We start from the raw sequence: 26,597 nt of genomic DNA, 5'->3' as shown, positions 1-26,597 counted from the left end.
AGTCAGTCAAAGTAAAATTCTTTGGCAATGACCTGCCTGGTAGCTCAGCTAAACAAATTTGACTTATTGTAGCCTATCCACATAGTATGCACAAAATACACACTGGCACAGTCGAATTGCTCTAAATAAATGTCACTGTTCCAGTCAATTATTTTGACTACCCAATTTACCCAAAGCTTAAACACGTGTTAAGATACTAATTAATTCACACTAATTGTTCCACTGCAGACCGTGGCAGCGACTCGGAGTGCGACACCCCCCAGAGGAAGATGCCAGATGTGTGCAAGGATGACATGCTGGTCCGGCGAACTTCCTACAGTGAACCCCGGACTGCCATACCTTTCAACCAGTATCTACCCAACAAGAGTAACCAGAGCTCATACATACCTGCACCAGTGCGGCGCCTCGCACAGACAGAGATGACAGCTGCAAAAGTTGGAGTAATGCAACATCACCTGTTGAAGAAGAGAGACCTTTCAGGTAAAACTGAGATGCTGTTATGTTGATATAGAAATATAGAGTTTTTACTATCTGGTAATGTTGTTTTAATTTGGAGTACAGTGGATACAGTGACTTGATATGGAAAGTACTCTTAAGATTTTTTTTTACTTTTTCAGCTGACATCTGTAAAGAGTAAAGGAGAAAAAATACTATGCTCAAAACATGATGTCTTTTGTTTAAAGAGGTCAAATATCTGGTTAGATTCAAATTCCATTTCTGAGAACTGTTCTCTCCACTATGTTTATTATTTCTATAAAAAATGTCTCATGCAGTTACAACTGTACCTGCAACAAAATCCTAACCTTCTGTGATCTAGAGTTAAATAAATCTAAAATCTTTAAATAAATAAATCTCTTCTCTTCTGAAGCACTATTACTGTTTTCCAAAAACAAAAACACATTTACAGTACAGATACCTTTTGTAAAATTCCCCCCAGATAAAAACTTGGCAATATACTATGGCAACTTCAGGGATTTGTTTTTTTTTAATTTGTTTTGATTTTGTAGTGCTGTGCTTTATCCGAACCAGATGTAAACGTTTATTGTCTAAGAGCTACAGGCTGCTCTGATCTAGAACCACCATCAGACTGACACTATGAACACAGACAGGAATTTCTAATATGAAATTGCCTGAAAACATCAAAAGGTCATCTCGTATAATTGCATTCAGTGCAACTGTAAGTATTTTAAGTGCTATCTGTACAGATATATTTATTTATTGTTTGGAGCATTGTGTTCAGAATTGTCTATTAGCATGCTACAATTTCTTTAGTATGCAGTTCATATTTTGTGTTCGGGCTTAGGCTCCTTTTAGCGGAGAAATTGGGAGATAATTAGAAAAATATAAATATTTTTAAAAATTGCTACAACATTGCAATTTACAATAAAAAAACGGCTATTCATTGTATAAACAAAAATGGCAGACTTTAGCACATACAATTAAATATCCAATGTCAAATGATGTTTCAAAAAATCATTGTGATAGAAATAAATAAAAAGAATAGAGAGAATTAGTTGTTTTTATACAGCACATACTAGATAGTAGTGAATTCAGATGGAAAATAACAAAATGTATTTATGTATTTTTGTGTGTGTGTTGTTTTTGTCCCTCTGTTGTATAAAACTTTCCTTACCATTTCCTTTTTCTGTATTGCATGTTTGTTTGACATTGCACATACCGTTTGTCTTGTATGTTGTTTTTGTGGGTGTGTCACTGTTCTTGTGTGGCTTAGTGGGAGTGAAAACATTTCATTAGAATTGTCCTCTGTGGTAGCAGGAAGTGAAGTGCAGGAAGTTCAATATGTAGAGTCGCTGCAAATAGATTCTAACTCTAAACAGCAATACTCTAGGGTGTCTCCTCAAAATGACATTTCTAATAGTACACTACTTAGTGACCCACATAATAAGTGTAATTGTGGTGGTGAGACCGAGAAAGTAATATTGTTACGTTTTGAAGACGTTGTGAAACTTCTGGTTTGGGATAAAGTGTGTATCAGAAACAATACAGTTTTTACATTTTACAGTTTACATTGACACTCATCAAGACTGTTGTTTTAACGTCATTTTGTGTGCATTTGCTGAAGGTGCAAACAAAAACTCAATAGTTATGTCACTCTGTAGGCCGATTGGCTGTTACCATGAACAATGTCCTCAATTTAAAAAAAAGGGTATTTCCAGAGGCTTATGGATTATCAAAAAAAATGCTTTGTGTTCAATCATAGTTCGTGAAACATATACATGTTTTGTCCATCGACATTATTTTCACAAAAAAAAAAAAAAAACTAAAATATAGTGGCAAAACATAAAAGCTAAACTTCTCCAGCTGCGCTCCATTTTACAGGCTGCTCTCTTTTGAATGCGAGTGTGCTCATTAAACCACGTAGTCATGGATTTTTTTTTTGTTTCATCATTCTGAAACGTAGAGCAACTGTATCTAAAGTGCTAGAAAAAAGAGAGTGCATAATTTCGGTTACATCATCAAGTTTTTGTGCAGTGTTGGATGCACTAAGGAATTGAGATAAATCTGGAAGATTACTTACAAAGCATTTTTTTGTGGTGGAAGTGATGGTTCTACCATACTTATAACAAGGTGCATGTAAGATGGCAACCCCTCCAAAGACCGTGGGCTGAGCGGCCACTCATGACTGCTCCCCAACCAGTGAGAGATGTCCATCACTAGCATTATATGGCAACAAGGAGCTCCCAGCACCGGGCAGTGATGTAGGAACCAGGGTTTCTCCACATGTCTAAGGCACATACAGATTTGGCGTGACACTTTGGTCATGCAAAGCGTCTTTCCCCTCAGGGAAATACCCCTGTTCCTGAGCTACCACTGTGGGGGCCTCATGTACAGAGGGCCAACCGATGCGATGTTGGACCCAGCTGCCATAAGGCCCAGCAGTCTCTAGAACTGCTTGAGAGTGAGTGATTGGCCTTCTTTTACTTTTATGACTGCAGCGAGGATTGACTCGATTTGAGCAGTGGTTATATGAGCCTGCATCCTGGTCGAATCCCACACCACACCTTTTCTTGGCGTTTAGTCTCAACCCCAAATGTGTCATGTGAGCGAGGACTATCTGCTCACCTCACTCATCAACTGCACTAAAATCAATCACTCATTTTTATTTATATAGCAACACAGGTTGCATCAAAGCACTGTACAGTCTAAGGTAGAAGAATACAATGACAGGGATGTATAATGACGAGAGAAACCAATTTGTTATTAAATGCAGAGACGGTCTCTTCTAATCTCTAATCAATTCAACGATAATCAGTAGAAGTTAAGTGTCCTCAACAAAGCAAGCCAGAGGCGACAGCGGCAAGGAAACAAAACCTCATCCATACAGAATGGAGAAAAAAAAACCTTGGGAGAAACCTGGCTCAGTTGGGGTCAGTTCTCCTCTGACCGGACGCCCAGCACTTAACTTCCAGTTCAATTTTAAACGCAGCTGTGTCAGATAGTGTAAATGACTTACTGTGTGTGTCCATCAAGATCTGGTGATTGGTCCACGGGGCGCATCTAGGTGTTCTGGTCTCTGATGAACATAATCTCTGGGTGCTGATCCACCATCTAGTCTGGATACAAACTGTGAAAACAGATTGAGAAAGAGACAGGACTAATATTAGCGTAGATGCCATTCTTTTACGATGTCACAAGTACATCGTATTTTAGGAGTAGTGTTCCCGGTTACAGCAAATCTAAGTAATGCAGCCTAAAAATCCTTTAACGGATTTGAATAATAAAAAGTGTGTTGGTGTGCTATGTGTAGGCTAAGTTAAAAAGATGTGTCTTTAATCTACATTTAAACTGGCAGAGTGTGTCTGCTTCCCGAACAGAGTTAGGGAGATTGTTCCAGAGTTTAGGTGCTAGATAGGAAAAGGATCTGCCACCCGCAGTTGATTTTGATATTCTAGGTATTATCAAATGGCCAGAGTTTTGAGAACGCAGCGGATGGGCAGGACTATAATGTGATAAGAGCTTGCTCAAGTATTGAGGAGCTAAACCATTCAGGGCTTTATAGGTAATTAATAAAATTTTAAAATATGTCCGATGTTTGATAGGGAGCCAGTGCAGTGTTGACAGAACCAGGCTAATATGATCGTACTTTCTAGTTCTAGTAAGGACTGTAGCTGCTGAGTTTTGGGCAAGCTGAAGTTTGTTTATCAAGCATGCAGAACAACCACCCAATAAAGCATTACAATAATCTAACCTCGAGGTCATAAACAAATGAATTAATATTTCTGAATTAGAGGTTGAAAGCATAGGTTGTAATTTAGATATATTTTTAGATGGAAAAACGCAGTTTTACAGATGCTAGAAACATGGTTTTCGAAGGATTGCTGTCAAACAGCACACCTAGGTTCCTAACTGATGATGAAGAATTAACAGAGCAGCCATCAAGTGTTAGACTGTGTTCTAGATTATTATATGTGGGGGTTTTAGGTCCAATTATTAGCACCTCTGTTTTTTTCAGAATTTAGCATTAAGAAGTTACTCATCATCCTGTTTTTTATATCGACTATGCATTCTGCTAGATTCTCAGTTTGGTGTGTATCACCAGGCTGCGCTGAAATATAGAGCTGAGTATCATCAGCATAGCAGTGAAAGCTAACACCATGTCTCCTGATAATATAGGTAATGTGTACAGGTTGAAAAGTAACGGTCCTAGCACTGAGCCTTGAGGAACTCCTTATGGATACCTTTTCTAGTATCTTTGACAGAAAAGGGAGATTAGAGATTGGTCTGTAATTTACTAAATCTTTGGGATCAAGATGTGGTTTCTTAATAAGAGGCTTAACTACAGCCAATTTGAATGTTTTGGGAACATATCCTAATGACAATGATGAATTAATAATGTTCAAAATAGGATCTATGACTTCTGGAAGCAGTTTAGAATAGTTCAGATGGAATAGGGTCTAACATACATGTTGCTGGTTTAGATGATTTAACAAGTTTGTACAAGTCTTCTTCTCCTATAATAGAGAAAGAGTGTAATTTTTTCTCAGGGAATCTAAAGCTCACTATCTGATGTTAAACTGTAGTTGACAGCTGCATAGTTACAATTTTATCTCTGATGGTATCAATCTTAGAAGTAAAGAAATTCTGTCATTACTGCTATACTCTTGGGGAAAAATCAGGCAGTCATCAATGTTATTGAGTATGCAGATGTCCTGGAGTCGCAGAGGAGCCAGAGCAGCATCCACACACTTTGTAAACATGCAGGGTGAGAGTGCAACGCCAAAAGAAAGAACCCCAAAAGCGAACCTCAGGAACTTCCTGTGAGAAGGATGGATCTGACACATGAAAAAGTCTTTTAGATCTATCTTGACAAAACAGTCCTCAGACTTGATTTGAGACATGACCTGTTTAACAGTGAGCATCCTGAACTTCAGCTTCATCCCTGCGCGGTTCAGAAGCCGGAGATCTAAAATGGGCCTTACCCCCCTATTTTTCTTTGGAACTATGAAGTAGCAGGAAACTGGATTCTGTTGACTCTTTCTACAGTGCAGTTTCCATACTGCGAAATGATCTACAAAGGGAAGCAGGACTGTCCTGTATCTGTGTGCTATATTTAATAACCTTCCTAAAAGCAGTTCTCAGGGCTGCCGATAGGAAGAAAGCAGAAATATTTTTGATACATTTTGAAAAACTTGAGAATTATTAATACATTGTTGCTTAAAATCTATACATTTATCAAGATAAATGCATCAGTAATTCAAATGGAATCTGAATTTTATTATCTGAATATTAGCCCAGTAACTATACCTTTTATAAAGCTCATGAATGACCACATTGTGTTCACAATGGCCATTGTATGCTTAATATGCAAAGCACCATACATTCCCGGAAATTCTTGAACACACTGAAACACAGGTGCAGGAAATGCTCTAAATGCCATTCTAAGTATTTTTTAACTGTGTGTTAATAAAAAAAGTCTCGCTCACAGACAAACAAGGAACAGGCAATCCACCCAGAGGGTAACAGGGAATATGCAAATTTGCAAAGATGAACATTTTTTTTTGTTGTACAGTTATGGTGTATGGAGTGTAGATTTATGTGGATTTTTTAAAAGCAGCTTAACATGAGGCCATAACATAACAAAATGTTAAAAATGAAAGGGACATGAATACTTTCACAAGGCACTAATATACATCGGGTTCAGAAAGTATTCAGACCCCCTTAAATTTTTCATTTGTTATATTGCAACCATTTACTATCATGTAGTTATTTTTTTTACTCATTGGTGTACACACAGCAGCCCATATTGACAGAAAAAGAAATTTGAAATCTGACAATTTTGCAGATTTATCAAAAAAGACTTAAATATCACATGGTCCTCAGTATTCAGACCCTTTTCACAGTATTTAGTAGAAGCACCCTTTGATCTAATAAAGTCTAATACAGATCTAATACACATGAGTCATTTTGGGAAACACCTGGATTAGGGGATCCTCTGCCATTTTCCTTGCAAATCCTCTCCAGTTCTATCAGGTTGGATGGTAAATATTGGTGGACCGCCATTTTCTGGTCTCTTTAGAGATGCTCAATTGGTCAGGGCTCTGGCTGGGCCATTCAAGAACAGTCACAGAGTTATTGTGAAGCCACTCCTTTGTTTTTTTAGCTGTGTGCTTAGGATCATTGTCTTGTTGGAAGGTGAACCTTCAGCCCAGTCTGAGGTCCTGAGCACTCTGGAGAAGGTTTTCATCCAGGACATCCCTGTACTTGGCCACATTCTCTTTCCTTCAATTGCAACCAGTCGTCCTGTCCCTACAGCTGAAAAACACCCCCACAGCATGATCCTGCCACTACCATGCTTTACTGTTGGGTCTGTATTGGACAGGTAATGGGCGGTGCCTGGTTTTATTCACACATACCGCTTAGAATTAAGGCCAAAAATTCTTATGACTCTGCGAGAGGTCAGATGAAACAACCACAAAGTAGATCATTGACCTCTGCCCTAGTGTGTCCATCAAAAGAACCCCACTCGGGTTCAGATCCAATAAAGCGGACTGCAAAAAACTCTGTGTTTTAGAGGAGTTCAGTGGGGCCATGGAGAAGGACTATCGGATAGCATCGAAGAGGTTCTGGCAAACTGTCCGGTGCCTCAGGAGGAGGAAGCAGTGCCCTGCCAATGCTATATACAGTGGGAGTGGGAATCTGCTGACTGAGGATATTGTTGGGCGGTGGAAGAAATACTTTGAGGATCTCCTCAGTCCAGCCAACGCGTCTTCCACTGAGGAAGCTGAGGGTGGGGGCAAAGAGGTAGTTAAGAAGCTCCTTGGTGGATGAGATCTGCCCCTAGTACCTCAGGTCTCTGGATGTTGTGTCTTGACTGACACGCCTCTGCAACATCGATTGAAGGCTAAGGACTGTACCTCTGGGCTGGCAGACCCGGGGTGGTGGGTCCTCTTTTCAAGAAGGGGGACCAGAGGGTGTGTTCCAAGTACAGGGAGATCATACTCCTCAGCCTCCCTGGAAAAAGTCGATGCCTCGGTTCAAGGAGGAACAATGTGGCTTTTGTTTTGGTTCCAGGTCATTGAACACTGGATCAGCTCTATACCCTTTTAGGGTATAGAGTTTGCTCAGCCAGTCCACATGTGTTTTGTGGATCTGGGCCCTTTGCTAAGGGCTGTCCAGTCCCTGTATGACCAGAGCAGAAGCTTGGTTCGCATTGCCGGCAGCAAGTCAAACTCATTCCCAAGGATTGTTTGTCATTGATCCTGTTCATTATTTTTATGGACAGGATTTCTAGACACAGCCCGGGGCCAGAGGGGATCCGGTTTTGTGACCACAGGATCTCGTCTCTGCTTTTTGTGGAAAATGTTGTCGTGTTGGCTGCATCAAGCCAGGACCTACAGCATAAAGCAGCTAGGGTGAAATCAGCAGTCTGAGGTTCTCTGACAGAAAAGGGTGGCTTGTTTCCTTCAGGTTTGTGGAGAGGTCCTGCTTCAGGTGGAGGAGTTTAAGTGAGGGAAGGATGGAACGAGAGGTCAACAGTAATGTGGTTGTACTGATCTGTCATGGTGAAGTAGGAGCTGAGCTGCAAGGTGAAGCTTCAATTAACTGGTCAATCTATGTTCCTACTCTCACCTATGGTCTTGAGCTTTGGGTCATGACCGAAAGAATGAGATCCCGGACACAAGAGGCCAAAAGAGTTTCCTTTGCAGTGTGGCTGGGCGGTCCCTTAGAGATAGGGTGAGGAGCTCGGTCACTCGGGAGAAGCTCAGAATAGACCTGCTGTTCCTCTGCATCGAGAAAGGCTAGCTGAGGTGGCTTGAGCATCTGTCCCAGATGCCACCCGGACGCCTCCCAGTGGAGGTGTTCCAGGCATGTCTAACTGGGAGATACTGATGTTTGAGATAAAATGTCTGTAGAAGTTTGCAAAGCCCAAGAATCTCTGTAGTTCTTTCACTGTGGAGGGTTGGGGCCATTCAGTCATGGCTTTAACTTTTAGCTTATCCATTTTGACTCTTTGATCACTAATTTAGTAATTAAGAAACAAGCTGTACTCAAAATATAGTTATTTCTCTAAGAGACGTTATAATGCTGTCCTGTTGGCTGCATCAAGCCAGGACCTACAGCGGGCACTGGGGCAGTTTGCAGCCGAGTGTCTGATTTGGAGTAAATCAGGATATTATCATAACAAATTGGTTGATGATGTCTCTGAATATCTAATTTATGAAGAATTGAAACACGGCTGGTGAGTTGGCGAGCCCATACGGCATGACCTGGTCCTCGTAGTGCCCTCTGAGCTGTACTCATCGCCCTCTTTAATGTGGATCAGGTTATAAGCACTTCTCAAGTCTAGTTTTGTATATATGGTTGCCTCTCTGAACTGTTCTAAGACAGAACGGACTAGAGGAAGTGGGTAACGTAAATTTATTGTGATGTTGTTGAGCCCTCTATAATTGATGCAGGGTCATAATCCTCTGTTCTTCTTTTCAAAAAAAAGAAAAAACCCTGTGGTGGTTGGAGATGTAGAAGGAGCGGATTAAACCAGATTTGAGGGCTTCCAAAATGTATTCTTCCATTGCCTGACTCTCATTCTTGGAAAGTGGGTAGACCTTGCTCTTCGGTGGCATGACGTTGGAAAGTAGATCGATGACAGTCTCCAGGCCGGTGGGACGGTAATTTTGTGGCTTGGATTTTACTAAATACCTCTAGACAATCATGGTAACAAGAGGGAACAGTCACTGCTTGATTGGTTTCTGGACTCTCAATACTGTAAAACAAGGTATGGGCTTATTGGGGAAGCATTGACTAGAAGCTTTGGGAGACCACTACATATAGGGATATGGATTATTGATGAAGAAGGCCAACTTGGAGAGTGAGGGTTTGGCTCAGTGGCTGGTCGATTCCCATGGGTGATCTGCAGGATTTTTTTTAATATATCCTTTCCCTCGGCCAGATATTCAGACACTTTGTGGATTTGTTGAAGAAAGTATGCAAGGGCAACAGACATAAATGTTAAGGCAGACAGAAAGTCAGTAACACAAACTCAGTCCGATCCGTTGACAGGTACAGGGAAATCCAAGAGACAATGTTAATCAAGCAGGCAATGGGTTTAAACCAGGTCATCGGTCCAATCAGGCAAACAATACAGGAAAGCAGGTCTGTGAATCGATAAACAGGCAGAGATCATACACATGAATGGTAATCAAAATAAACAGAAATAATGCTTGGTAAGGCAGTAAAACTGGCAATACTTCGCAGAATGCTTAAAGAGGGCCCTTAGTTATAAAGTCCTCAAACAGGAGATGATTGTACAGCAAGCAGAGGGGCAGAGCACAGCTAGTGCTCCTGGCTGGGCATTACACTTTAACATCTTAGATACACCGATAATATTTTAAGGTTCCATGCTACCATTAGTTAACTTAAATTAACATTAGTTCTGTCAGAATCCGAACTTGAACTTGGGTCTCTAGTGCCATAGTTAAATACTCTCCCAACCGTAGTGTTGGACCCAAATGCGAGACACAAAAAAAGTAAAAAAAGAATAGTTTTTATTAACAGGGCAAAAATAACAGTCCAAACAGAAAACTACTCCAAAACGCAAAATAAATTCTCTTAAGAGTAGACAAAAATATCAGAAGTCCTGGGACAAAAATTCAAAGAAAAAGAGAATTTACACATAAACCAAAAGGGCACCAGCAAGCAAAAATAACCAAGCACAAATGACAAAAAGAGAGCCACTTAAATAGGGAAGCTAATTATACAGGGCTGGGACTAATAAACCTAATTAGCTGAGAGAAAAAACACAGGAAAATTGGTGCCATCAAGTGGCGAAAATAAGGCATGGCAGATAACATCATGACAAGTTCACTTAAACTAAAAATAATTTATTACTCTTAATTAATGTTGGTTCTATCATTCACTAAAACATTATTCAAAAGTTGTATCTATGAATTTTATCAAACGGACCTTAGCTAAAATGAATGCAGTAGTGAACAGCTGCATTTTTATTAACTAATGTTAACAAAGATGAATTAAAACTATAACAAATAAAGTCCTTCAGATCCCAAGTGATGCATTTGTGCTAAACAAAATCAATGAATAGTAGCTTTTTACAATTGTCATACACACTTTCATGAGACATATCAGCAGACGTAGTGGTTCTTGGTCGTCATGCTCCAAACTGGATCTTCTTACAAGGGAGATGAGAGAATAAAAGAAAGTTCATCATGTTCATCAAGAAAAGTCATGTTAGATGAATAACCACACTCGGGCAACAGGTAGTGGACTTACAGGATTGCAATAGGCTCAGCAACTGCAGTCAAGCCAACCTCGCTTTGAAAAACACTCTTTTTTTTGTGTGTGCGTGTGTGCGTGTGTAATCGTGCACTTACTGTACAGGTGCTGCAAGCAGTTAAAATGCATCTATAGAAGCTGTTATAGAGATATTTGCTTTATTAGTTTGCTTATTTTAAGTTTAAAGTATAAAGAGTATAACGACAGTGCTGAAGAGGTCTCATATGCATAAGCCCCAACAGCATGACCAAGGCTGAGGAATCCATATGCCCCAGGAGCATTTGAAAGTAATTTTAGAGGACTGCTTTTCTCTGCTTGAGCCCTCAAGCATTTCAGCAGTGACTGAGCAACTTGAATATTGAAAAATGTACAGTCATCGTAACTGAATCCAGTTCCACATTCAGAAAAGAGATGCTCTGTGCTGAGAGAACTTGCTTTTTCCCAGTTGACCCAGAATTCGGTTCAGGTGGTCTAGGACCACGTCCCTGTGAGTGCAAACAGACTCTCTCGAGTGAGCTATGGTAAGTCAGTCATCAAGATAATTGAGAATGAGTATGCCCACTTCCTGAAAGGGCAAGGGCAGCCTCTGCTGTTTCCCTAAAGATGCGAGGACAGGGAATGACTGATATGTCTGACTCTCAGCGGTGAACCATACTAACGCAGAACTCTCTGCATTTAATAACAAATTGTTCATCTTGTCATTTTACCTCCCTATCATTATATTTTTATTTACTTTAAACTGTTCAGTGCTTTGATACAACCTGTGTTGTAAAAAGCGCTATATAAATAATGGAGTCTACTGTGACTGCGAGTCTACTGGAGCGCCACCAGACCCAAGCCGATTGCGTCAGACCAGGTGCGTGAACCGGCTACACAGCACGTAGTACAGAGAGAGCGCGGAGTGGAGCTCCACCCACTGCACCAGACCTGAGGGTGAGCTATTTATCCATCTGCGGCTGCATCTGCGAAGTGAGTCCCTGCTGGTCCCATCCAGCCGTCCTGAGTGCCAGCACCCCCTTCAGTGACTGTGCAGCCAGCGTTCCCTCCAGTGATCGCACCCTCAGCTCACCATCTGGTACTGGACACCATCGCTGTCGTGGTTGGAGGATCCCTCACCTCGTCATCCAGCCTCCGAGTCCTGGAATGCACCTCAGCCCGTAGACCTATCGGCTCCCCCTTAGCTCCTAGCTCTCTCCTCTCTACCGTGGCCCATCAGTCCACCAGCTCTGCAAGGTTCCATCGCCCCTCCGGCTTACGCCTTGGTCTGTCGTCGACCATTCATTGCCTCGGGATTCCTCTCCTCTGGCTTTATCTCTTCCCTTCATCCCTCCGGCTCTGTCAGGCTCCTCCATTCCCCACTTCCTGTCTACCAATTTGATTCTTGTTGAAAACCTATTTTTTCAAACTGCTCCTAGAATGTTAATCTGACTTTCACCAAATTTGACTCGGATCATCTTCAGACCAAGCAGGCATGTCGATACACAAAACGGTTTTCATTTAATGTATCAACAAATTTGCTGGAATGTTGCCAAACAGTTTCTAAAGCTGTATATGAGATACTCGCTGGGATATATTCACCAAACTTCATCTCACACAGACAGCGCCACTTATTGGTGGAGAGTAATTAACCATTTATTATCCATTAAATATGAAACTTCCAAAATTGCTAATAACGTTTGAATTCATTAGCCTATTGTGTGTGTGTATGTAGTATCATATGCTATATGTAACCTATGCTATTTAATACAAAACTTATTCACTTCATTATTTGTATTTTGGAACTGAATGTAGTTTACAATACTTTACATTAGAACTTTACATATGTGAAATGGGAAATGATGCAATGACAGATTTTTTAATTTTTAATATATTTATTTTTTGTCTGTTGGTCATCAATGTCCATCATGTGCTTTTTGTCTTTCCATGTTGTAGATTTAGCCGCTCAACTAGTGTGTTTGATGATCCAGAGTAAGTCTCTTTAAGACACTGATCTTGTCAGAGTGTCATAAAGGCTTATTTTCTCCACAGCCTAATGTCTGCATGTGCCAAGCTATGTTCATCACAAATTTTTGTGCTGTAATTTTTTTTTTTTTTTTTGTGGTGGTATTTCTTGTTTAGTGGTATCCTAATACAGTGTAACCAATTATCCACAAATGGTATTCAATAAGGTAAAGATACACTTAAACTTATGACATTTTGATATTTATGTTTTCTAAAGCACTGGATGAAGTTGTGCTTGAATATGCTACATACAAAAAATTAAAACTTATTTAATGACAACATGTTTATTTTACCCTTTGTAAGATATCAGTTTGGTGGTTATATCAAAATCTCTTCCACAACATGTACGCTTTTGGCCTTCTTTTTTTGGATGCATGGCTTATGGACAGCACAACCTACCTATTTATAAATGCTGCAACAGTAAATGCACTGTAATTGCTTTTGAACTGGTTGCTTGATTATAATTGCAATTGCCATTTAAAGTTGACTAAATTGTACGAATTACCAGTAATTCAATAACTTTAAATCTCTCTATAACAGGAGTGTGAGCATGATAGACATGAGAAGTGATGAAGACTGTGTGTTGCCATCCCATAGTCAAGTTCGACATGAGCTCCTGCACAACCAGTACAACAAGCTGAAAGAAGAAGAAAACCACTGGCAGGATGTAAGTACTATTTTCTGTAAGCACCAACATATGTATCAGATTTTGTGTGCAATTTTATGTTTGTGTGTCAGGACTTGGCCAAATGGAAGAGCCGCAGAAGGAGTGTGTCTCAAGATTTAATCAAGAAAGAAGAAGAGAGAAAAATGATGGAGAAACTGTTGGGTGGAGATGGAGGATCACAGAGAAGGAAAAGTATCAAGACATACAGAGAAATAGTGGAAGAGAAGTATGTCTGCCCTTTCCACCTACCCTTTCAACTGTTGTTACACTTTGTGTTGTAGCCCAACAGTACAGGTGTCACTGGGTCAAAAAAAATCACATTAACAATAATTCTTATTACTAAATATCCTTACAATAGTGATTCAGCCATAATCACAAAAATCGCATGCCTGTCACTGGTAGTACTGTCAGTGGTGTTACTGTAAGTGATGTTACTGTCAGTTGCATTAAATTAAGTACAGTTTTGTTAACTGGAGTTACTTTAAATGGTTTTACTGTGAACACAGTTGATGTCAGTGGTGTTTTTGTTTTTAGAGGTATTACTGCCCATGGTCTTACTGCTAGTGATGTTATTATTTTTAATGTAGATGAATAGGGTAGACAGAAACCTTCAACAACCAGTGGAGTTATTGCTGCTCATTGTTTTTAGAGCTCTTAACGCATACTCAATAGAGAAATTATGCAGAAATAAGGGTAATGTCACTTTAATGTTTATGTAGCCTACTTAGTTTGTAGACACATAGTTTGTTGTTGAAAATAATAATGTACTGGATGCCTTAATCAGATCTGATATACTGAAAATTTAACCCTGGAGCTTTATTTACTGAAAGGCATTGCTAATCAATACATATTATATGGTAAGAATGTTTGAGCTCATATTGAGGCATTTGACTCAGTGTGTACTTTATAACGTTATTAAGATAACTTCTGAAATTTAGGAGACAAATGTGAGAGTTCTCAAACCATGTTGTTGACATCTCTTCTAAACTTTACAGACATATTTGAGAGATCCAGATGAATCAGTGTATTAAAAATGAGACCACCAGAGTATTTAGACTAGTAGAAAAATCTAAGCTCAAGGTTGTTGAGATCTTTTCTAAAGGTTTTGTCACGATTGAGGGGTCTGAGGCGTGCGGATCCATTTGCAGGCTTTTATTAAAGGAAGGCATGGTCAAACAGGCAGGCGTCAAACAGGGCAAACAGGAGTATCAGAGATGAGGCAAACACAAAATCCAGAGACAGGCGGTGGTCAGGTCAGGCAGCAAACAATCACAGAATCTAAAGACAGGCAGGGTCAAAACCAAAGAATCTACAACTAGGAAAACACAAGGAAACTCGGAAACAACAATAGAACAGGCAAACAATGCAACCTGCAGGTGAGGGGCCTGCTACTGAATTTATAGTCCTCAGACAGGAAGTTGTCGCAGAGGGAGTGAATGCAGATCACCCAGAGGTCAGGGCTCCCTCTGCTGGCTTGGTGACAGGTTTAAATGAGACCAGATTTTTTTTAATCTCAAGAGACAAGTCTGAGGAGTAGGAGAGTGTTTTTATTCAATCTTAAAGTAACCACATTTCTCTCTAGGATAAATATTTGAACATTTTGAACATGCATTGTCTACATAAAACAACTTCAAATATAACATTGTTTTATTGTACAATGATTTAACAGAGGACACTATAACCTAGATTTACATAAATCCTAGCCAAAGGTCCTTTCAGTTTTTATGTGTATGTAGCAACTTTTTATAATGGAGTCTTGCAAGAGATTACAGCAAGACAACAAAGAGGTCTCCACATTTCTTACACGTTACCCTCTCATTGTCATTTTGGATTAATTTCTTTCAGAACTTTCTCATGTCTCAGTTGTGTCTGCTTTTATTTCTACCATGGATGTTTAGGACATTGTTGAGACACTTAGAGCTGTTGTTGAGACTAAAGAAACTGAGACTAAAATGACACACAAGAATCAAAACAAAGTCTTCTGAGGTTAGAAAAAGCAACAACTGAGCAATACATTTTCTCTATGGGCAGCCTCCCGCTCATATGAGGCATTAACAAAAATGTCAGTAAAGCCACTGAATGTCACCATGTCACTGCCACTACATGGTTCCTTCATAGTTGACTTTTCCACCTTTGTAAAAAAGGAAAGCCATGCTGCTACATATATGTATGTCTGCACTTTGTTTATGATGTTTACAAGAGTGCAGAATTTAGTCAGAAATGTGCACAATGAACAAATAACCAGTGTTTCAGCAATGTCTAATCTGATTGGCTCTGATTGGGTATTGCATTTATAATCTCAACAGAATCATATGTTTTCATTTTCACTTTTCATGACAGCCATAATAAATTTAATTTTGATTTAAAATAGGCCATTTTTGGCCAGTTTGGTATCATTATTTCCTCAAGCCAATATGGAGTAATATATTATATCCTGTTTAGCCTCTCAGTTTTGTACTTTTAGTGCAGATATGTTAGTATAACTTTAGCCTTCTCATCCATCATGTAAAGCAGACCATTCACTTGTTCTTCATCTGTGTGTATCTCCAAATCTGATGCAGTATGAAACTTTTTAAAATATGTTGTGTATTTCAGTCAGTCATCTGATTTGAATGTGAATTTTTCCAAGTTAATTAAGGAGTTACATGATTGAGCTGTTAGCTTTTCCCACAAACTGATGGAACAACACAAATCTCAATACTAAACTAAGTTAACAGTTAATTCTGTAGAAGCTTATTCTGGATGTTTTATACTTCTGAAAAAAAAAAAATTCTAATGCTATATATATAGGGAAAAGTTTCACTGATAAATTAATGTGCAATAATCTCCATCACCTGTTTTTAAAAGGAGTGGCAGTAAATACAGAGAACCATAGGACACTGACAAGCTACACAATATCATGATAAGTATAGCAAATGAATCACCTCAAGTGAAACTGAAAGAAATATAGAGGAGCTTGTCAGTAATCTCTGTGTATTAACTGCCACTCCAGGTGATGTAGATTTACTCCTAATCAAAGAACCAGCTTTACTGACAAGATGAATATATCACCCAGCCCTATATATACAACAGCAAGCTTTGCTGTATCATTATCCTTAATTGTCACACGAGGGCTATGTTTTTACCTGTGTATGCAATGGAACTGAATACTACCGTAGAGAAGCAATATAAAAGTACAGATGTCAGTCCTGTTAGTGTCTGAGATGTTAATGTTCATGGTATTACTATTTTTTCAATGACTATAAGTGATGTTACTGTATATGGTATTGCTATTAATAGTGTTGCTGTCAGTGGTATTATTGTCAGTTGTATTGTTGTTAGCTACATTCAGTGATGATGTAAGTGATTTATCTTTTTGTCAGTAGTGGAAATAGTTTCTGTCGATGCCCTTACAGTTAGTAATGTAACTGATATTTCTGTTAGTGGTGTTACTGTAAATGGTATTACAGTCAGCAGTAGTGTTACTTTCAAATGTGCCATTACAGTCAGTAGTTTGGTGTATTGTAATATATTATTACTGACAAATGTGTCATCAAATGGTAGATTATAGTTTCTGTAAGATAGTGGATCTCAGTTTGTGAATATATTTTTGTAATTTCTATATTGTTTCTCTTTGTCCACTAGGGAACGTCGTGAACAGGAGCTGCATGAAGCATACTGGAAAGCCCGCACACCAGAGGAAGCAGTTTCTGTGCTGCAGCGTTATGCCCAGCGTTTCACCATCAGTGAGGCTGTTATTGAGCGCCTCAAACTCCCCAAGCTGCTGGAGAGGAGTGCATCGGCTGACCCTACTCGTCACTCCTCCCTCTCAGTCTCCCCAGACATCCCCTTGTCTTTGTGTGCTTCCTCAAACCCACTGCAGTACCTGAGGCAACAGTCACTTCCTTTGGCCAAATTTACATCCACAGTTGAAGCACAGGTGACGGGATACAGCGCAGCGAATGATTTTGTGGGAGATGTGACAGCGCCCTCACTGGGTCCGAAAACTTACAGCAGTGCTGCTGCTGAAATGAGAACAGCTAAGGTTCAACCAATTCACAATTTTTTCTTCCTCCTATTCTCCATATTCAATGTAATTTGAAATCATAAAATACTTTTATGTCAGTAAGTAACTTCTAAGCTTAGAAAATAATTGTAAGGAGTTCCATTTTGCTTTAGAGGTTTTTAAAGAGCAGCTTCTGACCATTTAACATTGATTGCTAAAGCAACAATCTCCTAAGAACAATCTCCTAAGAAAAGCATCAACAGTAGCAGATATTGCCCTCTGGTGACTGGAATGAGTTACAGTGGGCATGTGTTGAATGAGTGCTAGTCTTCAGTATGTATGAGTGTGTGTTTGTGAATGGGTTCTTTCTATGTGAAGTGCTCATACAAGGACAAAAACAGTCACAGAGATAAAAACCAACCTATCTGATACACACACAGGCACACATTGGTTTTTCTGTCATAGTTACTTATTTTATATATTGTGCTAATATTTATATAAACATATTCCCTTACCCCTTATATCCCTACCTGTTTGCTGAACCTTTTTTCTTTTTAAATGATAATTTAATTGATATACTACACTGTAAAAAAAACCCTGAAAGAAATTTAGTAGATTTTTTTTCAGTAAACATCCATAAAATTGACGTTATTTTTTTTGATGAATTGCATAACATGAAGACTTTTAAAGAATATATATTTTTGGAAATATATATATATATATTGTGGCGAGGCAGAGGAAGCACAAGAGAAACAGGTGCAGTGAAAACCCGGAGGGTGTATTTATTAGACAATACACAGAAGGTGAGCGGTGAGTCCGTGCGAGGAGTGCGGCGGTGAGTCCGGGGTGGTGTAGCGGTGAATCCGGTGAGTGCAGCGGTGAGTCGTCTCGGTGTTTCCGTGCTTAGTAACGTGAGGGAGTCCACTGTGAGGTAGTAGGGAAGTAGCTCAGGCAGGCCCGTCACGTTGTAGCTTCTGGGAGACAAAGAAAGAGACAACAGGTTAGCTTGCGTTTCCGGAGTCTCGTGGCTCACTGAAGCCGTCGCCTGGCCGGGCTTATCTGGCCCGCGGCTGATGATCTCCAGGTGTGGCGAATCCGTCGTTGAGTGGCTGGTGTAGGTGTTCCGTGTTTGTTCCCAGGGCAGCGCTGATCGATCCTCGGGGCGCTTCGTCACCTCCCCAAGCGCTGTCCTGGTCCTGGTGGATAAAGCAGAGCGTAATAACAGGGAAATTTGGGGTGGGTGGGAGTGACCCCTGACAGACCTGCAAAAGCCGACCACATCCGCGATAGGCCGTCGGCGTTGGCGTTGGCTGTCCCGGCGCGGTGTTGCACGTCAAAGTGGAAGTCCTGGAGCGCGAGGAACCAGCGGGTCACCCTGGCGTTCGTGTCCTTGGCCTGGCCATCCACTGGAGGGGTGCGTGGTCGGTAAGTAGGGTGAACCGCCGGCCCAGGAGGTAGTACCGCAGTTCCAGGACTGCCCACTTGACGGCTAGGGCCTCCTTCTCCACCGCGCGTAGTTTTTTCTCGGCGGGGTCAGCTTCCTACTGATATATAAGACCGGATGCTCCTCACCCTCCTGGATCTGGGACAGCACGGCTCCCAGACCCACATCAGAAGCATCCGTCTGTAGCAGGAAGGGCAGCGAAGTCCGGGGCTCTCAGGACAGGGTCTGAGGTGAGTGCGGCCTTAATCCTCTGGGCGCTTCCTCGCGTCGGGGTTCCACAGAACCCGTTCAGGCTGCCCCTTCCTGGTCAGGTCTGTCAGAGGGCGGCTATGGAGGAGAAGTCGGGGATGAAACAACGATAGTACCCTGCCAACCCCAAGAAGGCGCGTACCTGGGTTTTGTTGGTGGGCCTCGGGGTCTCCTGGACCGCGGTGACTTTACTCTCCTGTGGCCGGATCAGTCCTCGCCCAACTCGGTAACCCAGGTACTTCGCTTCGAAGAGCGCCAGGTGACATTTCTTGGGGTTGGCGGTGAGTCCAGCCCGTCGAAGATCGAAGCACCCTCCGCAGGCGCTCCAGATGGTCTTCCCAGGTCTCTGAGTGAATCACAAGGTCGTCGAGATAGGCTGCGGCGTACTGTTGGTGGGGTCGGAGTAAGATGTCCATTAGTCTCTGGAAGGTGGCTGGTGCCCCGTGTAGACCGAAGGGAAGGGACCGGTATTGCCAGTGGCCGCCGGGGGTGGAGAAAGCCGTTTTTGGCTTGGCTTCCTCTGACAGCGGAACCTGCCAGTATCCTTTGGTGAGATCGAGGTGGAGATATACCGGGCCCTTCCAAGGCGTTCCAGCAGTTCGTCTACACGGGCATGGGATATCCGTCGAACTCGGAGACCTGGTTGAGTCGCCGTAGTCATTGCAGAAGCGGAGGGTGCCGTCTGGTTTTGGAACCAGGACGATGGGGCTGGACCACGGGCGCCGTCGATGGTTCAATCACCCCCAACTTCAGCATTTGGTTTACCTCCTCCTCAATAGCTCGCCGGCGAGCCTCAGGGATCGGTAGGGCCGCTGCCGGACGATGGCGCCGGAGGGTCGGATCTCGTGCTGGAGGAGGTTAGTCTGCCCGGGCGTGGACGAGAACACATCCGAGAACTGACCGACCAAATGTTGGAGTTCCGTCTTCTGTGCGGGAGCGAGCAGGGCGTTGGTGTCGACGACCGGGCCCTCCTGAATGGCGAGTGTGGAAAGGTGTTCCCTAGTCCCCACCCACTTCTTCAACAAGTTAATGTGGTATATTTGTTCGGTGCGTCGACGGTTTGGTTGGCGGACTCGGTAAGTAACCGGGCCGATCTTTTCCAGAATGGTATATGGACCCTGCCAGGTGGCCAGGAATTTGCATGCATTGGTGGGGACTAGTACCATGACCCGGTCGCCGACCTGGAATTCCCGGGGTTGTGCAGGGCGGTTATAGTGCCGTTGTTGTTGCTGCTGGGCCTGCGTCATGTGCTCCCGCACGAGGGGCATCACCCGTTCAATTCGGTCCCGCATGGCTTGGGGCGTGTTCTCGACCGACCTCTGGGCATCCGGCTGCTGCTGCTGCTCCCAGGCCTCTTTTGCCACGTCCAGCAGGCCTCGCGGCTGTCGGCCGAACAGCAACTCGAATGGGGTGAAGCCGGTGGAGGCCTGGGGCACCTCTCGCACCCGAAGAGGACGTGGGGAGCATCTGGTCCCAGTCCCGTTTGTCCTCGGAGACAACCCTTCTCAACATCTGTTTCAGTGTCTGGTTGAACCGCTCCACAAGTCCGTCCGTCTGGGGTGGTACACTGAGTGCGCAGCTGCTGGATCCGTAGCAGCCGGCAGAGGTCGGCCATCACTCGGGACATGAACGGGTGCCTTGGTTGGTCAGTATCTCCCGGGTATCCCCACTCTGGTGGACAGGGTGAAGAGCTCCTGGGCGTCGCCTTGGCGGTGGCTTCTGCGGAGTGGGATGGCTTCGGGGTACCGGGTGGCGTAGTCCACGATCACCAGGATGTGTTCGTGGCCGCGGGCAGACCTCGGCAGCGGGCCCACCAGATCCATCCCGATGCGCTCAAAGGGCACCTCGATTATGGGCAGCGGGATAAGTGGACTAGGGGGAGGTGGCCGGGGCGAGGTCTTCTGGCACTCGGGGCAGGCCTGGCAGAACAGTTTCACATCTCCGTCGAGCCCCGGCCAGTGGAAACGGTCCCGGATCCTCTTGATAGTGTTGGCGGCCCCGAGGTGTCCGGCCAGTGGGTGGGCGTGGGCGAGTTCCAAGATGGTGTCCACTTTCCCTCGGGGCACCACCAGGAGCCGTTTCTCCTCCCCCCTCCGCTGGGCGACACAATAGAGTAGGCCGTTCTCCACAATGAAATGGGGAAGAGGATGGGGGCCGGGCCGCGTCTCTTCTCCATCCATGAAATGTACCTGGTTCCAGCAATTCTTGAGCCGGTCATCCTCCCGCTGAGCCCGCCGAACAGGCCCCCTCCGACTACCTGTTGGAACACATCAAAGAATACATTAGTAGTATTCGGAGGGGACTCACCATCTCTTCCGCTGTCCGATGCTAGGAGAACGGCAGGGCGGCGGTTTCCTCTCCCCTCTCGCCTCTTCCGGCGAGGGCTTTGAGGGCTGACAGGCTGTGTCGCGGTGTGTAGCGCCTCCTCGAAACCCGGCCAGTCCCGCCCGAGGATGATTGGTACCGGCAGGTCTTGTACGAGGCCCACCTCCAGGGGCCAGCTTCCTCCTGTCGTCGTCACGGTGATGAGACGGGTGGAGACTTTCCTGGTGTCCCGTGGACGCAGGTCAGTGGCAGCCGTTTCCCGCGTTCCGTGCGGGGTAGGAGGCGGGACTGAACCAGGCTGATGGTACTGCCAGAGTCAAGGAGGGCTCTGAACTTCCGTCCATTCAGGCCGACGGGATTTCCGTGCGGCGCGGGAAGCTCCCGGTGGAGACTGCAGCCTGCCAGCCACGCCTAGAGGAGTTGGAAGCCTCTTCGGTTGGCATCGGCTCATCTCTCACGGTCGGGACCGCCGCCTCTCCATCGGTCGCGGGTGCCCTCCGCGCGCGTCGCTCCTGGGACACCCTCCGGGGAAAAGATGGCGCCCGCTCCCCGGCCTCTCGACGCTGTGCGGCTTCCGCCAGCTCGACCGCCTCAACCAACTCCATGACGTTCTTGGGGTTTCTCATACCGACCGCCTGGCGATAATTCCGGGGGAGAGCCCGCAGGAGCCGGTATATCACTACCCTTTCCACGATGATGGCGGGGGTTGGTGTCCCGTCCAGGAGCCAGTGTTGCGCTAGCCGAGTAAGTTCGGCGGCCTGGGTCCTTGCCGGCTGGCGAGACTGGAAGACCCACTCTTGGAAGGCTTGGGCTGCGCAGACCGGTGATAGACCGACCCTGCCCAAGATTTCCCTCTTTAGGTCGTCGTATACATTCGCCAGGTCGGCCGGCATGCTGAAATAGGCGCGCTGGGGCTCTCCTGACAGCAGCGGGGCCAACGCGCGTGCCCAATCCCTCCGGTCCCATCCTTCCGTGGTTGCGACGCTCTCGAACATCTCGAGATATATTTCAGGGTCATCGCTGGCGGCCATTTTGGGTAGCAGCTGTGTGGCTTGCATCCGGGGATCAGGCACGACGGGGCGTGGTTGAGTGGCGGCGCGGAGAGCAGCGAGCTCCTGCTCGGTCTCGTTCTGGCGGGTAGCCAAATGCTCGACGATCTGTTGCTGGCGAATGGAAACCTCTGAGAGGCGTTGGAGGAATTCCTCCATCTTCGCCGGGAAGCGAAGCGCTGCCTGGGGGAAAACAAAGAGAGAAGTTGATGTTGTGGGGAACCTTTAATAGAGGCGGCGATAGCGCTCTTCCTTTTCTCTTTGTTTCCTCCGTTCTCTTGCGCTTAAAAACTGCTCGCATTCTCCACCACTTGTGGCGAGGCAGAGGAAGCACAAGAGAAACAGGTGCAGTGAAAACCCGGAGGGTGTATTTATTAGACAATACACAGAAGGTGAGCGGTGAGTCCGTGCGAGGAGTGCGGCGGTGAGTCCGGGTGGTGTAGCGGTGAATCCGGTGAGTGCAGCGGTGAGTCGTCTCGGTGTTTCCCGTGCTTAGTAACGTGAGGAGTCCACTGTGAGGTAGTAGGGGAAGTAGCTCAGGCAGGCCCGTCACGTTGTAGCTTCTGGGAGACAAAGAAAGAGACAACAGGTTAGCTTGCGTTTCGAGTCTCGTGGCTCACTGAAGCCGCCGCCTGGCCGGGCTTATCTGGCCCGCGGCTGATGATCTCCAGGTGTGGCGAATCCGTGCGTTGAGTGGCTGGTGTAGGTGTTCCGTGTTTGTTCCCAGGGCAACGCTGATCGATCCTCGGGGCCTTTCGTCACAATATATATATATATATATATATATATATATATATATATATATATATATACCAAATTGTTGGCAACCCTTAAATCAAGTATTTCTCACAGAAAAATATTGCATTAACACATTTTTCTATACACATGTTTATTATTCCTTCTGTGTGTGTTGGAACAAAACAAAAAAAAAACTAATTTGACATAATGTCACACAAAACTCCAAAGATGGGCTGGACAAATTTATTGGCACCCCTAACTTAATATTTGGTTTCACACCCTTTAGAAAAAGTAACTGAAATCAATTGCTTCATATAACCATCAATAAGCTTCTTACACCTCTAAGCTTCTTGCCTTTTCCCAACAGCAATCTAAGATCTCTCCACAGGTGTTCAATGTGATGTCATTGCTGGCCACTTCAGAACTCTCCAGCGCTTTGTTGCCATCCATTTCTGTCTACTCTTTAAAGTATGTTTGGGGTTATTGTCCTGAAAGACCCAAGATCTCGGATGCAAACCCATCTTTCTCATGCTGTAACTACATTGTAACTGCACTGACACTGATGCACCCTGAGCCTGCAGGATAGCTTAAGTTTCTTTGGAACTTGTTTGGGTCTGCTTATACATCATCCGGACTATATGCAACCTTTTGTAAATTTTTCCACACCCAGGGAGATTAGCTGTCATGGGTTGCAAACTCTTGATAATATTGCACACTATGGACAAAGGCAAATCTAGATCTCTGAAGATGGACTTGTAACCTTGAGGTTGTTGATATTTTTCCACAATTTTGGTTCTCAGTCCTCAGACAGTTCTCTTCTCTTCTTTCTGTTGTCCATGCTTAGTGTGGCAGACACACAATGCAAGGACTAATACAGCTTCTCTCCTTTTTCTCTGCTTTTAGGTGTGATTTTTATATTGCCCTCACCCGCTACTTGCCCCAGGTCGGTTTAAAGGAGCACCACATGCTTGAAACAATCTTATTTATTCACAGTTTTGAAAAGGTGCCAATAATTGTGGGATTTTGAGTTTTGTGTGACATTTTTGCTTTTTTTGTTTTTTTCCAATACACACAAAGGGAATAAACGTGTGTGTATAGCAAAACATGTGTTAATGCAGTACTTTTCTGTTAGAAATACTTAATTTTCCAGAATAATTTCAGGAGTCCCAACAATTTTTTTAATATATATATATAAAACAGTACAGAATACGGTCAAACCAATTTTGCATTATTAAGTAGTGTGTAATAGTGCAAAAAACGTAAACACTACATTTTCAGCTAAAGTCAGTTTATCGTTGATTCATTGATGTCATCATCCAGCTCAGTGGTGCTCAAAGAGCCAAAACTCCATTGGTGACGAAAATGGAGAAAGAAAGAAAAAAAAAATTGGAAAAATAGATTTTTACCCAGGCCTCCTCTGATGTATGCTATTGTAGAAATGCATTATATTCAGTCAGCCTTAATTTATTTATTTAATGTAAGGGCCTGAAAATATAGACAACATTAATATTAAGTGAGTTTAATTGGCTTGGTCATACTCTTAACATAGTAGTTATCAGTTAATCCATAAAATAAATATATGACTGGAGTTACCAATTTATGTTGGTGAATATGATTTAAAAAGAAAGTACTACTTATATTGTTCTATGTAAAATGCATGCTTTATTATCATATACAGCTTTGCTTCTCAAATAAATGTGCTTTGTTTTAAAGATGTTTACAAGAATATGAGACAAAAACTGATTTAGAAAATAGGAGAATACATGTCTTCTTTGAATTTTGAATCTCTCTCACACTCCACAGGTGGATGAAATAATGTGGGTGAATCAAAAAGGAAAGATTCCAGCCATAGCAATGAGAAGGAAGGACGACAGAAAAACAAAGAGGCAGAAGATGATTCTCTGCAGTTCTTTCCATCTTACCAGCACATAGACTCAGACATCACAGATACTGTTGTGTCAGAGGTCGAGCCCATGGTCCACACACTCTCATCCACATGTACACAACAGTGCTATGAGAAAGACAGAGGTACCACAGAGGTAAATATGTGCTGTGACTCATACAAGCAAAATAATGTGTAAAAAAGAATTCTGCACTACTTACTTAAGAAGGGTGAAGGGAAGTGTATAGTTTAGTATCAACACATTGTATTCCTTTCATTACAAGTAGTGCTAGATTCATTTATATATATATATATATATATTTATGTCAATCAATCAATAAATCATTTTTATTTATATAGCGCTTTTAACAACACAGGTTGCATCAAAGCACTGTACAGTATAATGACAGGGATGTATAATGACAGGGATGTATAATGACGAGAGTGACCAATTTCTTATTAAATGCAGAGACGGTCTCTGTAGTCAATTCAACGATAGTCACTAGAAGTTAAGTGTCCCCAACCAAGCAAGCCAGAGGCGACAGCGGCAAGGAAACAAAACCCCATGCATACAGAATGGAGAAAAAAAAAAAACCTTGGGAGAAACCAGACTCAGTTGGGGTCAGTTCTCCTCTGACTAGACGCCCAGCACTTAACTTCCAGTTCAATTTTAAACGCAGCTGTGTCAGGTAGTGTAAATGACTTAGTGTGTGCGTGTGCGTGTGTGCATCAGGATCTGGTGATTGGTCCACGGGCGCATCTAGGTGTTCTGGTCTCTGATGAACATAATCTCTGGGTGCTGAGCCACCATCTAGTCTGGATACAAACTGTGAAAACAGATTGAGAAAGAGACAGGACTAATATTAGCGTAGATGCCATTCTTTTTACGATGTCACAAGTACATCGTATTGTAGGAGTAGTGTTCCTGGTCCAGCAAATCTAAGTAATGCAGCCTAAAAATCCTTAAACGGATTTGAATAATAAAAGGCGTGTTGGTGTGTTATGTGTAGGCTAAGTTAAAAAGATGTGTCTTTAATCTAGATTTAAACTGGCAGAGTGTGTCTGCTTCCCGAACAGAGTTAGGGAGATTGTTCCAGAGTTTAGGTGCTAGATAGGAAAAGGATCTGCCGCCCGCAGTTGATTTTGATATTCTTAGTATTATCAAATGGCCAGAGTTTTGAGAACGCAGCGGACGTGCAGGACTATAATGTGATAAGAGCTCGCTCAAGTATTGAGGAGCTAAACCATTCAGGGCTTTATAGGTAATTAATAAGATTTTAAAATCTATTCGATGTTTGATAGGGAGCCAGTGCAGTGTTGACAGAACCGGGCTAATATGATCATACTTCCTAGTTCTAGTAAGGACTCTGGCTGCTGCATTTTGGACTAACTGAAGTTTGTTTATTAAGCATGCAGAACAACCACCCAATAAAGCATTGCAATAATCTAACCTTGAGGTCATAAACGCATGAATTAATATTTCTGCATTAGAGGTTGAAAGCATAGGT

The 26,597-nt window shown here is 43.1% G+C and overlaps 1 protein-coding gene across 1 annotated transcript in view; it reads left to right on the top strand.

The window, feature by feature from the left end:
- Positions 1–26,597, top strand: part of LOC122357265 (LIM and calponin homology domains-containing protein 1-like) — a 159,733-nt gene that overhangs the window by 112,294 nt on the left and 20,842 nt on the right. The window contains 6 exon segments of the mRNA XM_043256572.1: positions 229–402; positions 405–480; positions 12,682–12,717; positions 13,291–13,417; positions 13,489–13,643; positions 17,042–17,441. Coding sequence (XP_043112507.1) covers positions 229–402; positions 405–480; positions 12,682–12,717; positions 13,291–13,417; positions 13,489–13,643; positions 17,042–17,441 — 968 coding nt within the window.

The sequence above is a fragment of the Puntigrus tetrazona genome, chromosome 14 (genome assembly GCF_018831695.1).
Source record: "Puntigrus tetrazona isolate hp1 chromosome 14, ASM1883169v1, whole genome shotgun sequence".
Classification (NCBI taxonomy): Eukaryota; Metazoa; Chordata; class Actinopteri; order Cypriniformes; family Cyprinidae; genus Puntigrus; species Puntigrus tetrazona.
The sequence above is the reverse complement of the archived record's forward strand: the minus strand, read 5'-3'. Positions and strand labels throughout refer to the sequence as shown.